General features: G+C 44.0%; 1 protein-coding gene across 1 annotated transcript in view; it reads right to left on the reverse strand.

Moving 5' to 3' along the window:
- Cow (Proteoglycan Cow) overlaps window positions 1-13,755 on the reverse strand; it is a 117,748-nt gene extending 103,993 nt beyond the window's left edge. The window contains exon 1 of the mRNA XM_076909868.1: window positions 13,398-13,755. Coding sequence (XP_076765983.1) covers window positions 13,398-13,499 — 102 coding nt within the window. The 5' untranslated portion in view covers window positions 13,500-13,755. The remainder of the gene's footprint in view (window positions 1-13,397) is intronic.
- Window positions 13,756-15,929: the final 2,174 nt, after the last annotated feature.

Below are 15,929 nucleotides of genomic sequence, written 5' to 3' on the forward strand. Positions count from 1 at the left end.
TAGCCCCTTCGTTAGAACTTCCTCTTGCTCCTCAAACAACTGCGAACGCTTCTACAAGTTCTAGCAGCGTGTCGACAATATTTTTCCAACTTCTTCGCCTAACCGTCCCAGGTTTACCCACGATTATTCCCCTCGATTTCTCCTGAAAGAACTAACTTCCTACGCCGATAACATATTCTAAACTGCTAAATTCAACAACTTAGCGAACTCCGCTCGGTGGCGTCGCGCATGCAACGCGTTCATACGTTCACCAACCAAAGAATAACCCATCGAAGGTTTGCCGTTCGATATTTCAACAAGTTGCAGCAAACCTCACTAACGTTTCCGTCTCGCTATTTATAGCTTGATGATCCTTGGTTACATCGCATCTGCCATATTTGCCCCGCGTAATCTAACGATAAGCAAAGTAAAGACGAGGTAACGAAATGGGCGGAGTATCCTGTCAGGGTGTGAAAACTAAAGGTACACAACTGCAGCAAGAAATATTCTATTAATAGTCGTGTTTCGAATATTAATGATAACTGGAAGTTCGAACGAATCGAAATACTCGAATCCAGATAGGTATTAATAAAGGCTTCTCGTGGGACATATAAAAATTGTATTACATGATTGGATATTGCGATCGACTCTCTCTGTTGGCCAGGATTATATTTTCTTTTATCAAGGATATTTTCTTACCGAGTTTATTGGCTTCTCCTTAGCGAACAAAATACGCGCGCCCTTATTGCGAGAACGGAAGGGGTGAGATCGTATCGAGAACACTGATTCCGCAGCATTCGAGATTACAACGAATGGAACGTTTCAGGTAAGGCGGCCCCTCTGCGCTTTCACGATATTGGAAAGCTGATCCCGCAAGACGATATCACCGAACGTTTAAAATTCGCAATCAGACCCCGACTGACTCTGCTGTTAAGGCTTCGCCACGGTTGCTAACCCGATGCAAATCGGGTCCCCTTGCTGGTTAAGATCGATAACTCGCTGAGCTCGCTTGGTATTATTTAAAAACTGCAGCCTCCTCAATTTTTCAATGCGATTAATGCTATCACGTCTCTTCCTAAATAAATTTTTTGCAGATTTCGACTGGAACGTTCGTCCTAAAAAAAAAAATTAGAAAAATACCATAGCCTATAGCTAAGCGCACCATCATAATTCCACACCGCCAGTTCCATTTCGCAGAAAACCTCAGGAGCCGAGGATGGGAGAGAAAAATGATCGATCCGACACGGGACGAGCCTGGACTCCTCTAATGGCCCGTCCTTCGAACAGCAACCTGCAAACTGGCCTCTCCGAGGGACCCGAATAAACTCTAGTTCAGGGTCAACGTCGAGGAAGATTGCACTCTCGCGGACAAAAACCGGCGAGGGAGCTCGACAGGGTGCATCGTTACGGCGTTGGTCGCGGCTTATCTCGTTCATCGTGGGACTCGTGACAAATCGGCGTCTTCGCACGGCGGGCGCGGCATCGGAAAATTGGAAAAGCGTCGGACGACGCGACGATGCGGATCGCGAAGACAAAGGACCCGGCGAAACTTCGCCACCGGAAGTGCCACCGGCAATTTAAGGGTTGTCGGCCAGCTGAAGGGCCCCGCAACGAATAAAAGCGACCATGTGCACCTGACACCTTCGAAATTTCCTCGACTTGCCGTGCTACCAGGATTCCCACCCTTTCTTCTCTCTCTTTCTTTCTCTCGTCCCCTGTCTCTCCACCTTTAGCTCTCGCACCCGACGTCCGGAGGATTTACCTACTCTAGAGGGTGATTCAAGGATTTCGCGAAGCTCCCTAGGGACTCGATAATCTCCCAGGGATCACGAGTGGGTTCGAATCTAGCGAAATGGTGCTTGGTTTTCTCTGAACGTATCGTGTCTATACTTTTCACACTTTTCATTGAATTATTATCTAATATTTTGAAGCGAAAGTACAAATGCCGCGGAAATACGCTTACAAAGTATGTACTAATTTTCCTCTTGGTCAGTTTTGTATTTAGTCTTCCGCGTGACCGTTCGCGGCCGTCTCTTGTCGCGTTCCTTTAAACTCTGCTGGGTCGACGTGCGAAAAACAAATTTGCACTGTCACCGGTACACGCACGGCGCAAGAAACAACCGGTGAATGCATCCATTCCGCCCGTTCGCGGTTACAGGATGGCTGGTCGTAAAATGGACGTTGAATACGCGACGGTTCGATAAAAATTCCGCCGATGAAAAAAAAAGTTGGAAGACGGTTTTTTTCCGACTAAAATACTCGGACGAGCATATATAAAGAATATAAAGAACCCCAAGGTGCATAAATTCCGTTTGCACGGAACAAGAGAACTACACACATTCGCTAAAAGGACGAGCGGTGGAAATGTTCGTCGTTTAAAACAAAAGCGCGGGGGCCAGGAAATGCATAAATTTCGTGGGAACTACACAAAAAGTCAATGCACAATAATTCTCAGATGTTCTCTTCTCCCCCCACCTCACCTGCTGGCTGGATAACATCTTTTAACGATTTCTTTTACCGCGGCGATCCAGTGTACGCCTACGCGCAACGAGTTTCGAAAGGATTATTTCTATTTTCAATTCCGATCGGCAAGAACGAATTGAAGGGCGTGTAAAGCGTCCGAGAAATGGTTACGAGATCGGCCATTATCGGGTCCCACATTTTCGCTTCTTCACGGGCTCGTCGCCGGATAAAGAAACGTTCTACAACCACCCCCGTAATCCCCCCCGATCGGAAAGAAAGAACCTCTTTTGTATGGAAACACTCCCAGGAAACAGGCCACTCCTACCCTCTATCCCTCTCGAAAAAAATCACGACTGCGGGAACGACGCGAGCAAGCGGGAAAAGGAACGGGGCGAGGACGAGACCCGGTGAAATCTTAATACCGTTCCGTTGAATGGCAGGGTACCCTGAAACGGTGTCTTCATATTCACGGCGACCGTGCGGCATGAAAACGGTAAAAGCAGGTTCGACTAGCGTGATCGAATCAAGGGGCCATCAAAGGCGAGAACGTTCGTCCTGGAAACGTAGAAATTACACCTCTTTCCGCTCTCAAACGCCTCTCTGCAAATCGTCCCAAATTTCCCCGAGGAAGAAGTAAATGCGATAGCGATGGTGGCGTAAAATACAAGGTGGTATGAAAATCTTTCTCCCTAAAACTCCGTTCTCTCTTTCAAAATCGCCAAGCACCATTGAAAAAGCTCACGGAGGCGACCTTTGAAAGAGATTATAAAGACGAGGTAGGCGCACCAGAGAAGATCCCTCTGCGGTGTACGATACCTTGAGAGACGGAGAAAAAAGAAGCTGGCATTCATCGCGACGGACATCTCGGGAGACAACTGAAAACGGGAATACGCCGGCTCGAGTGTAAATTGCCCCTCGATCAAAATTCTAATGTACACCGTTCGCTTTGCTACTAATCTTGTTGAGTCGGTCAAAGCGAATCGTGAATCTCCTCGGGCGCTTTGAAATATGCAAGGCGTGGACGCGATCTAAAGGTGTGTCCAATGCAACCGCGTAATGCAACGCGCAATAGAACATGCAGAGTAATGTACCAACTTATGAACCTCGAGTGAAGACAGAGTTAAAATTAACGAACTGTGATCTGCGGTTTCTCTACTTTTGTCGCCTCGATTTAATCGACTCAAGAGATCGACGCAGTTTATTTTCTTTTGCTCAACGAAAACAGAGATGCACGCGCAGAATTTTGAAGGAAAATGGCCAATGTAACAACTCTAATGAATTGGCCTCCGTTCGCCGAAATGTACACGGTTCACGTCACGCTGTAGAGAGAATCGCATTACACGCGTACGGATCAGATGCAACAGTGTAACGGACATGCGATCCGTGACGATAAAACAGAGGCAGATAATTGAAGGTGCGTGGACGCGAGGGATTAATTAAAGGATGACGGAGGGCTGAGTCATTGGATGATGCCCACGCGGGCCTAGGAACGCGCGTGAGAACGAATCACGGATTACGACACTCTGCAGAGAGGCTTTAACGGCTATTAAAAGCGAACTTCGGAGAAAGGATTACGAGCCGGATTACCAGGGTCTCTCTAAGACAAATACTGACCTAGATATACATAATGCTACGGGATGCGCTTGGTGTTTTCAGTGAATCGGGGCGAACAGGACCTCGACGAAAAAAATTGCGATCCACCCCCAAAGCTGTTGATGCCATTCGTTGCAAACGCGGCTCGTTCGCGGAACGTTTCATTTACAATTTAATTCGATCAATTAACATCATTGAATTAAATTGATCGCGATGAAAAATTGCAGATTAAATGCCCCATTAATGCAACGTTGGCTTCTAATAAATTAACGCTGCTGATTTATATGGTCGAGTTTATTAAAACTTGTTGGTCGGTTTTACGTGTAATGAGATCCAGGGTTGACTTAGTTTAGAAACAGAAAAAAGAGAGTAAACGCTCGGTTAGTGATGATGTAGGAAAATGTGTTCATTAAGACTGGTTATACTGCCTGTATAATTTGAAATATCGACGTAGGTTTAATAAGTAACTAGAGATTGTTTTTCTTTCTTCTTTAACTGTTTGCTTAGGTTACTTGTATTTTTAACGGAGAAACTCGTCTAATAAATCTACAAACAGGCCTTCGGATGCCTTAAAGAGACAGTTCAAACTCGTCTTGTAAATAAAATTTAAATTAATAAGCGTCGTTCTATGTTTGAACGTCTTATAGAATCTTCGATCGATCATTCCAATTCCAATCTGCCTGCATACACTTGTGGATTAATTTCCATGAACGTAATTTATCACGAACTGATAATAAACTAACCTCGAAAAAAAAAACAGCAGGGTGGCACGTCTTTTACGTACGTGAAAAAGTAATCGCGCGAAGATTTACTTGAAAATCGTGTGCCTTAATAATATTTCTCATCGTACGAACGCAAGCGAAACAAGGCCACGGCGATCTAGATTTCGCGAATACCGAACGTCGACAGGAATAATCTGATTAACACGCGTAAAACAGCCGCGTACGTCGGGGATAGCTCCTCGTCGTCAGGAAATTTGAACAGGCCGATAAGTTGCACCGCGTGAACGCCAAGAACGTCCACGATAAAAGGACAGGACACGGAAGAGGGTTCTAATTTATTTTAAAAAATGCCCGCGAAAAAGCTCGCGATAAATATGCAGCGATACAAATGCAAATCGTCCGCGGGGGTTGCGCGCGCGATACACCGCCCAGATTGCTCGAAATATTTTTTCCGTTGAACCTGGATCCATTCCTTTTCTATGCTCCCTTTATCTCTCCCGCTCTATGTCGTGTTCCACTTTCCAATCTTTCCTTTTTTTTATTATTACTCCCGTGCCCAAAAACACCCTCCCTTTCTGCGCCACGCGAACGCCCCGAAAACAAAAAAAAATCCGACGACCTACATAAAACAAAATCTCGTTTGCTGCGATCGTGACTCATCGCAGGTCTGCGGCGAGATAGAATTAAACGGAAAAAAGAGAAGGAGAGGCTAAATAAATAAATAAAGTTAATGAACCGAATGGTTGCATCGAATTACCTCGGTGCAATCGTTACGTGGCTAACGAGCGGCAATTTAACTAAGAGAATCGATGGTTTCGCTTGACGATTGGCTCGATGAAATCTCCTTTGGCCACTCAATTAATCAGCTACCTAATACTTTCTAATAACGAAATTGCGAGCTCTCAACGGGGTAACGCGACGCGTCGGCGCAAGTGTGTAATATGGTTGGGAATCCAAACTTTCCAGCTAGTTTTACAGCCCGGTGGTTCAGATTTTACGTATACATATCCCCGTGAAGTTTCGACCGAAATGAAATATGGAATGTGTACAGGCTTCAACGGGATATCCCCGCAAACTTGTAAAACCGTGCGCCTTAAGTATTTCGCGCGTAACTCTGCACACTCTGTTCTCCACCCATATGCAGATCAATAACCGTGTCAGCTCTGAGGCGCAAACACTACCGGCAAACCCTATCAACTCACCCCTCGGCCGCCTGCCTCGTACACCCTCTTCTATCATACCAAATATTACCTCGTACCTAAACCGGAGAGCATTTACCAACTCCGCCCGTTCCAAATGGATGACACACCGTGTTCATCCCGCGCTATTTATTCAGCACACCATCGGACAACGTTGTAAGTTCACGTGAACTTCGTACACTCGTTGTTCACGGTTTCCAACTGTTTCTTTCTTCGTTCGCAAAGTTGGACGATGCAAAAGAATGCGTAATTTTCAAGAGAGACGATGTTACAGGTGATCAACGAATGAGCACGCGATCCCTATGGCGGGGGTCGCATTACGGTAAAACCCTGGCCCCGAACGGGGTAATCTTCGATCGACGAGATGGAATTAAGGAGCGAAGGCTGACAAGTATTCGGAAACGAGATCTCGGGAGCGTATCGTGTGCGCGTCACGCTTTCTCGTGCAGTCTGCAGCTGCCATAAACAATAAACTCGCGAGGCGATCAGGCAAAGGCAGGATCGCCTGGTGAATGGATGTGACACCGTAGGAGGAGAGAGTTGGCGAACATTGCCAAAGGTGTCAGCCGACATTCCTCGCGTTCCAACCACCTGCAACGTTCGGGCCGATTTGCTCTACCTGTCTTTGCTGCATTGCACCAGAAAGCGACGACCACGGCGTTCCATAATCGACGACCGGGCTCTGCCAGCTAGTTTACGACCTCGCGACTCGATCACGGCTCGTTTTAATCGCGAACGGGCCAAACATTTTTACGGAGGTGAAAACGATCGTTGGTTGTGTCCACGAGAGGGTTACAAAAACGCACGATCGAGGTTTCTACCCCTATGATGAAGTCCCTTTTTTTCGAAGAACATTCGCAGTTTTATTTTCTAAATCGACTCACGATCCTTTGTTCCAAGATTTTGATTAATTTATGATTTTGATTAATTTATGAAAGAAGCACAGATACGAAAAAGAATATGGATTCCATTTCCAGAGATACAAATGCACCGTGGCAATACGGTTCGTGCGATTGCACGTTCTACTAACCGGACCAGCGAAACGCAGAAGCACGAAATATATTCAATTATTCCACTAGGAATAACCGTTTCGTCCATCTAAAAAAAAAAAAAAAAAATACAGCGAGAACAATCGTTCATATTTGTTCCTACAAATTGAGTCAACTTTGCGCAATTCAATGCATCCACGAATAAATGCTTCAGAATTCAAGGAACCGTTCCACGCGCCAATTAAAGTTTCATACCCAAGCAAACTGAAAATAGCAAGTGCACTCATCATCATTGTAACCGACAAAGTAATTAATCTCTTATTGTTCGGTACATAATATCGAATCAAGTTCGCTGACGTGAATTATGATACAAACGCAGCAAACGCACGGGGTAATTGCGTAATTTGTAATAAACTGTAATTTCAACCGTGGCATTAATTTCTTACTACAAAGCTGGATATATCAGTAGATAATAACGCCAGTGAATAAAAAGATATTAATATTAATTTCAACACATATCTAAATATAAATAATAAAACATCTGCGAAAGATATTTTAGAACTTTCATAGAACTTCATTTTGACCATTTTCTACAAGGGTTACTCGTCACTCATACTGTTGCAGCTAACCAGAATTCTGCTTAATGACGAGCAAAGTAACAATTGAATGAATTAACATTTAAAGACCGCAAACAGGTAGGAACGCACAAACGTAGACGCAAACGAGTCCCCGCAAGTACCGACTGTAGATCTTGAAGACAGACGAGAGTTCACGTTAGGAGAGACAGTGGGAATAGAGTTTTCGCAATTCCCCTTGAATTCCTTGCGAGACCTCGCCAATTGCCGAGGTAACACTCCCACGGAAAAATATATATAACCCAGTCATGTCGGGTCTGGCTTGGTTAGGTTAGGCTAGTTTAGGTTATGCTAGAACCTAGCATAGTATAACCAAACCTGACCTAACTCGGCCAAATCGAACGCTATCGAACCGATTTCAGCGACAAAAGATGCGCCAAAGAATGCTCTTTAAACTACAATTGGTTATATTTCGCTAGCAGTTCGATTAGGTACGGTTAGGTTTAGTTTGCTTGGGTTAGTTGGGCTTATATACTAGTAGACATTGTGGCATTCGCCGCCATTTTATTCGCGCGCTAAGAGGTTTATAAAAGTGGTCTCTAGTAGACACGGGGTTGGTGCTCTAGCCGCGTATAAATTCGTGGTTATGAACCACCTTACCGTGGGGTACGTGTAACGGCGACCTATAAAGGGTGTATTCACATTTTCAAAGAGCGTGCTCGCCCGCCATAAATACGCCGTCCGAACTGGTATTCGGATTATGCGGCCCGCGAGATACAGCGCCGCGATGCCTCCAAATTTATGAAAAGCGTATTGAGTTTTTAAAGGGTTCTTAATGGCCCGTTTTAGCCTCCGTGAAACTCGACAGCCGGACCATCCGTTCTAGTTTTCGGATTTTTTTTTTTTTTTTCATCGTCGCTTTCCATCTGTTTTTCAGCCATTCTTTTTTTCTGCCGCTTTTCGCTTGTTGTTTTCGTTTTCAGCGTCTGCTCCCCCTTTTTTTTTGCACGGCGATTCGGTTGGGATAAAGCCGCTATGAATTATTGCGCCATTGGGCAGAATTTTTTACGTCAAGGGAAAATTACGGGGCAATGTTGAAAGATGCTTCGCGTCGCTTTTAATTTCAAGATAGCCGTCGATGAGTGAGAGGGATTTTAGAAAAGCAATAGGAAGTTGTAGAGACGCGCTTTCACCGTGAAGTGCATACGCCGAATGAATATTTAACGCGGATGCTTGTGAGATAATTAAGATAAACATGTAACCTATGTCTCTTACAGAATTAGATTTTTCTAAATAATATTCTTATCCCAAGGATATATTGAAAATCTAATAGTAAATGAAAGAAGCCAAATATTTAGTTAAAAATGCAATTTCGTTAAAATGCAGTTTAAGCCTGGATACAGGTATTTTTGTACCATTATTTGGAAAAAAAACAAGATAAACGCGAAACAACATTAAAGACCGCGATAGTCGGCCGTCGAACCACGTGATAATATCCAAACGTAGCCATTCACGATTTCAAACAGTCCGGAAGGGATTGTAAAGGAAGGAAAAGGGGTTGAAGCACGAAACACACTCGGTCGTGTAGCTTCCAGGACAAAGGAGATAATCGAGTGATCTCGAGTGGGTTGAGGATTGTGTAAAACGAGAGAAAGTATGAGAGAGTGAGCGAAAGAGAGAGAGAAGGGAAGAGGGAAAAGCGGAAAACATGCAAGACATGTACACGATGTAACGAGAACTCGCGTGACAAAGTCAAACTGGTGAGGTTACAAGTAGGAGGGTGGAAATATCCGCGGACAGGAACGTTTCAATCTCTCCTGTGCTTTTCCTTCCTCGAAAAGTTCAAGGTTCGGGGCTGGCTCCTGCACAGGAACGTAAATAATAGTAATTATGCAAGTCGTTACAAAGGAAAGCATTCGACTTTGAATTATCTCCCATTTTGATCTCGATGGAGCGTACCTTCAATTTCTATTGCAGTTGATGTGCTGAACTTTGACTGAGCATCAGAGTAATTGAGGAAATTAGTAATTAAAACGGGAATTCCCTTTGAAAAAGTTAGAAATGGATGTTTGAACGTAAATGATGCAATGAAATTAATTACTTAAATGCTTAATCCTTAAAGGGCCACGCTGAGGGATTATCCTGACCCAGTCTGATTAAAAATATCTTCTCTCTTTATCAAATTATTCTTCTCTATGTATTTCCCCTCCTTACCCCCTGGGGCATCGAGTGAGATAAAATGGATTTCAACCACGAACAGTCGAGAATTTTTTCTTATTAATAGACGATGTTACAATGATGTAATGTAGCGTGAAATGTGGACGAATTTTTTTGAAACATCCCCTAACTAATGGCATCCTTCTATCGATATCCAGCTTTTAGTTCTTTTTTTCTATTTTAACGTTACTAATATCCAAAACGTCCGTTTCAGGTGAAAATAATTGAACGAAAGGACGCACGGCTCGACACGAAACTCCGCCGAGGCCCCGATAAAATATGCACCATTCGATATCTATTATTACTGTTACGTTCTCGTGACGGTGGTGTGCCGTTCGTGTCATAAACAATGAACGAACGCAACAAGAGAAATTACTATCGCAACCGGAGGGGGTAAGTAGTAATTTATAAGGAACAATAGGTCGCGAAAAAGAGCGGGTGCAACCGGGCACGGCTCGTTTACCTTCGCGCCACTAGGTCACACAGTATTCTCTACCCCCGCGGCGATCGATACGTGGAATTCTTTTCCATTACGCCACGGGATAATCGATTTTCTCTCTGATGGAAAGCGGCTGGTGTGTACCTATAAACCGCATCCACCAAGAAACAAGGAGAAAGCAGCCAGCAGAGAATGACAGGGGGTGAGGAAGAGAGAGAGAGAGGGATTTGTGATTCACGACAAGGCTACGGCTGCGATTATTAAAATTACAAAACGGGAATAGGCGTGATCCGTAATAACGTGGCTGTAATTAACGTCGTTTCGCAGCGTGCCTCGAAAAGCAGACTTTTGCCTCCCGTATTTGGTATACCTGCACACGTAGATCTTGGCTGATTTAACCCTCGTGCGTTCTTCAGATAACTGTTACATTGGCGTTGTCCGCATTAATTCGAGACAAAAACATCCTAACATCTAAATAAATCTGATCTGTGCTCGCAATAGGTATTTTACAGTCCACGAAATCATGATCTTCCGATCTTTGCTCTTTATTTTATGCTCCCTCAGCAAACGTCGAACCCTTTGTTTTGAGACCGAAGAAAACGTAAGAACCGCAAAAAGAGCAGAATAAAAATCGGATAGGAATTCCATCCAGAGTTCATATTCTATTTTCAACGAGGATCGTCATACCGCGAGAGTAAGAACAAAAAGCAAGAAAGTTTCCGCACGAGTACGCGGGAATACCATGAGACAATGGTTATCGAATCAACCCTGATCGATTGGCTTCGGTTACGGTAAATAAATGATAAGCATAATTCGCGACGGGAAGTTCCTTCGAGCCAGCCAGCGGGGCGGTGAACGGGGCTGTCGTTTCTGCTCTGCTATCGATTCCAGTGAGCATCATCTCGTGGTTGTGGTACCAACGTTAAAATTGTTTTATTAACAATCGATAAACAAAAAAAAGGAGGAAAACAGAAACGAAAACCACGCACTCGCTCCTTCCGAAACGACGCTGGTAACAAACGTACGTGCGCGTAAGTTGCGATCCTGAATTAATCGTATGAAAACACCGAAGGAAGCACACGGTTAATTTACAGAAATACGTGCACCAAATAAAGTCGAGCAAATAAATGTGCTTGTATATCGACAAACACGATGGGGTAAATACGATAACGGATAGACAGACTACTAATTAGAGACCATTTAAAGAGAGGGTTGCAACCAGTTACGTTTCAACCGAAACAGAAACAAAATCTGTATCAGCATAATTACCCGAAATGTAAGTATCAGCGTCTGTCGGGCAAAAAAGGTAGGTGCACTGAATGAAAAACGCAGTATCGCGGATGAGGCAATAGACGGGAACAAGGATGAAAAAAACGCAATTATCGCAGAAGCGAGGCGTTATTGGTAAGTGGTTCAACAGTTTCTCACGATGGGAAACCGCAACGACGCGTGTTCTCCATTCGCGCGCGGCCGTGGGTCGAAAAATGGCAATGCGGATTGTAAAAGAGAAAAGATAAGAAGGTCAAGTGCCGTTGGTTGTGCATACAGCAGCGGCGCAACGGTGTATAGAGTTATAACGTTATAGCAATGGTAAAATTGGGGCAGCGTCGTTGAAAACGCCGCTTCATAAATTTAAAGTGCGCGCGATATTAAAACTCGCGCGCGCAATAAAGGGTACGCTTTGAACGCGTGTCCTGACCATCCGCGCGAATACGCGAGTACCCTGAAACGAACTTTTTGATCGACGCTTAAGAACGACGCTAACTGACCGACCGCGGAGAGACGTAGCCGCACGTGCACTCTGTTCCTGACCTTGTTTTCGAATTCCCTCGCAGTTCCGGATATATTGAACGTCGGTTATGGAGCACGAAACAATTACCCAAATCCGGAGTGTTTGCACGACGAAAACAATGTCAAACGTTCGAGTGGAGGGTGTACATGAGTGGGAATGCCGGCATATATTGCGCGAACGTGAAGAATAATCAAATACAGCGTTCTAAATCCATCCCTAATGTGGGCTTCGTTGATAAAGATACATCTTGTATGGACTGTTCCATATCGCGTGGGTGTTACTCAATTATGAAAGCAAAGGAACAGTTCTGTATCAGCTCTTATTCTAGTTGGCATTACACGGCGCAAATAATTCAGACATAATTGAAATTTCATTTAATAATGAGAGGATGAAGACGTAACAAAAGTGCGCGAGTTTTTTCGTTGCCTTTATCATCTGACTCCCTGCATTGCAGTTGAAAGCGTACTTCTAGCTAGATGTATAATGCTTTAAGACTTATACGTACTCGAAAGTATACAGTAGACCATGGTAAAACAGTGCATAATAATATTAAAAATACGTGTAAATATATTATAACTGTGTATACTTATAAGCGTACGTTTCTATCAAACGTATAGAAAGCGATCACGCCATCACAAAGAAAATAAACAATTGCTCCGATAAGTTGCATAGTGTAGCGATCCTGTTACGTGAAAGTAAAAGTGCCTGCATTGCGTGTTCTCCAGCTACCAATTGAACAACGACTGCCAACGTGTACTTTGTGGATGCTGTTGAAAAAGGTCATTGCAAATTGGACTTTTTTATTAAACAGGCAATTCACCTCCGAATCTCTGACATCTATCCACGCACACTTGGTGTACAATGATTTAAAGACCAAAAGTTACACCTCGCCATGAGATGAAGACAAAAACGACCTATCGTATTATCTCGCGACGTCTTTACGACGCATTCAACCTTCGAGGCTCTTTCACTCGAATCGTATCCTTGGCGATATAAATATGAGAAAATGTACGTTCGGACTTTTCGGACACTCCGTTACATCTTACGACTATCTTTGCAAAAAACATAATCATTACGAGCAAATTCGATCTTCGTTGTATCGATAGACCACTGACAATCGATTGATGTGTTCCAACGAAAACTATTTTGCCGCGTCCACAAATCTACTGCTATTCGAATAAAGCATTCCACGTAAACAACCCGCAACGCGGACTCAAAGAAACCGATTCGCGGACGATCATTACGCGGAAACAAGACGGAGCACGGGGTGGCTTTTCAACCCTACGTATTAATGCGCCTGTCAGAGTTTCACTGGCTCGAAAACGCTATTTGACGTATCAGCTAGCCGGCGTAGCGAGCGTGTACAAGTGTATAAAAACGAATCGCAAAACGTTGTCGCAATTATAAATGTAACTGAAGTTGGATTTACCTCTTCCGCGAATTCGAAATCCCCGTCGAATTTCCTCTTACACCTCGCCCCAGCGACTAGCACCAGAAGCACCGTGACCACGAACACCCACGAAAATCGCATGGTTCTTGTTCCCGCGGGAGAACACTGTCCACCGTGAACTGAGAGAAGCGAGACTCAACGCGGATACCCGCAAAACACGTGCACCGCGACCCGATTCAACAAACTACGAACAAAAGAATTCCTCGCGAACGATGACAGGCGTTGCGTTGAAAAGGCGCGCACGTAAACCCCAGCACGTTCGTACCGTTCGTATACCGTAAAGGCGCTAGCGCTCAGCACGACGGTCGAACGAGTTGTGACTGCGCTGAGTGGAGGCGACGCCGCACTACCACAGACGCATGGCCGCCCATTGGTCGGATTCCGGCGAATGAGGTGGAGAGACGACGGGGGCTACGGGCGGTTTTCTATATAAACCGGACTACCCTTCTCTGTCTGTTCCTTTTCCATGGGTTACGTCTACCTCGACGGGTCTCCGGTAGCAAGATTCGCGCGAGCGCGTGGTACACTGCGCCAGTCAATACCTCCACCTGCTCTCGGTTCACCTAGCCGGTGTTGCCAGTGAGTTGACGAGAGAAAAAAGGGCGCGGGGAATTCGGCAGAAGGGCACTGAGGAGGAATCCAGTCTCGCACCGGATCCTCGCTCCGAAAGGATCGGACCAACCGGGCAAGATTCTTTTTACCTTCTTTTTTTTTTTCTTTGGTACCATTCTTTCTTTTTCTCCTGTACTTTCTCCATCAGCCCGCATCGGATTAGAGAGGCACTTTGACGGGTGATTCTGAGTTAATCACTGATCTTGTTGACACGTCGCCACGTTCCGTGACGTTCCATTGTACTCGATGACATTTCCATGTGTTTCGAAACAATGAGAAAGAAAGCGAAAGCGAGAAGGAGGGGGAGTCAAGAGTGATTAATTAAGAATTTCGAGAATTTTATCACGTTATTCCAAAACGTTGGTGTTACAGAGCGAAAGAGAAATCTAAGGAATTCCATGAAATGTATACATTTTTTTGCTCTTTACAGCTCGGACCGGGATTAGAGGTTCCGTGATAAATGATCCGGCTGAAAATGAATCTCGCTCCGTTCTCTTATTTTCTACGTTAATGGCGTTAAATTAACTGTTATAAATAATTTCGAGAAAGGATTTGGACGTTAATGATTATTTAAAAGTACGTTGATTTGACGTCAATTATTCCGCTTATCCTTTGAATTGATGCAAAAAATGACGGGAATTGACTGTGAAATGGGAACAGAAAGAGTAAGAGAAATGAAATAACTAATTAGGGGTTAGTAACCACAAAGTCAAAAAGCTTCACGAATTTCTAAAACAATTTGACTATGTCGTTATAAAATTCAATTATTGCGGTTATTGAGCGTCTACGAAGAGTTTACATTATCGTGACGAGCTCTGCAAGATTCTCAAGTAATAACACTGCTATGTGTACGTATACGCTATAGTGCTATACTTCCAGGAGTTATGTTGGAGATTTTAGAAGCACAAGATACAAGTGGCAGGTACTCTCTACCATTCCTTTAAGTTTCGTCCTTTCTTTGAAGGTATACTTGGAGACATAAAAGCAGGCCTGTATTTCGAGTGGAAAGTTGTCGTGGTAATTTGTCTTACTATTTTCTTACCGCGTAGCCTGTACTGTATCTGAACCTCTCTCTCTATGCTCACCTCTTTCCAAGCTATTTTCCTCGTGGTAGAAGTGCACGGACACTTCCCACGGGAGTAGAGACCAGGAAGACAACGTCGCGCAGACATTTCCTCCGCAAAATAGATCGCATCACCGCGAAAGACAAAGGGGTAAACGTTACTAAGCCAACGCGGAGAGAGGCGGTCGCTATATCATACTTGTTAAATATTGCCTCTTCTACTTTGTAACTTGTCTGCCTCGTTACCGGTTAACTGCGAATTGATAAAGCAAAATCGTTGGATAAGAAAGAGGGAGAGTGTGTACGTTTTATAAAAAATAAATAACATCGTTTTTAAGACATCTCCTCTGTGGTCGTTGAAAATTGATGAAGAGAAAACTTCAGAATATTTCAATTAACAAAAATGATATAATAATTTAGTTTTAGAGAATTTTTAATGTTCATCGCGATTCACTTTCTCCGTTTTGCGTTAGATCTTATTTGAAAATTTATCGTACCAAAGGACCGATTCGTCTCCATGGTCCGGTAGATGTATATTCCGTAGGACGATGTATATGCCTCGTAACTCGTATGTTTAAGCACACTACGAAGCAGACACGAAATGTGTCCTCGGAGACCACTTTCTGCGGAATGTAGTAGCTAAGCACGCACCTACGACGAGATCGTGAAGTATAAACGATCTTCTATTTTACAATTAAACCGGTAGCGGTGCAATTACGATGCACATTATTTTCCAATTTGAATTTTATAGGAATTTGTGATTTCATTACACGTTTCCTTTTCGTGTTCCTTTTGAAGTATATTAAGAGTAGGAATAGTGTAAGGACATAGGATTT

This window comes from Xylocopa sonorina, chromosome 2 (genome assembly GCF_050948175.1).
Source record: "Xylocopa sonorina isolate GNS202 chromosome 2, iyXylSono1_principal, whole genome shotgun sequence".
Classification (NCBI taxonomy): Eukaryota; Metazoa; Arthropoda; class Insecta; order Hymenoptera; family Apidae; genus Xylocopa; species Xylocopa sonorina.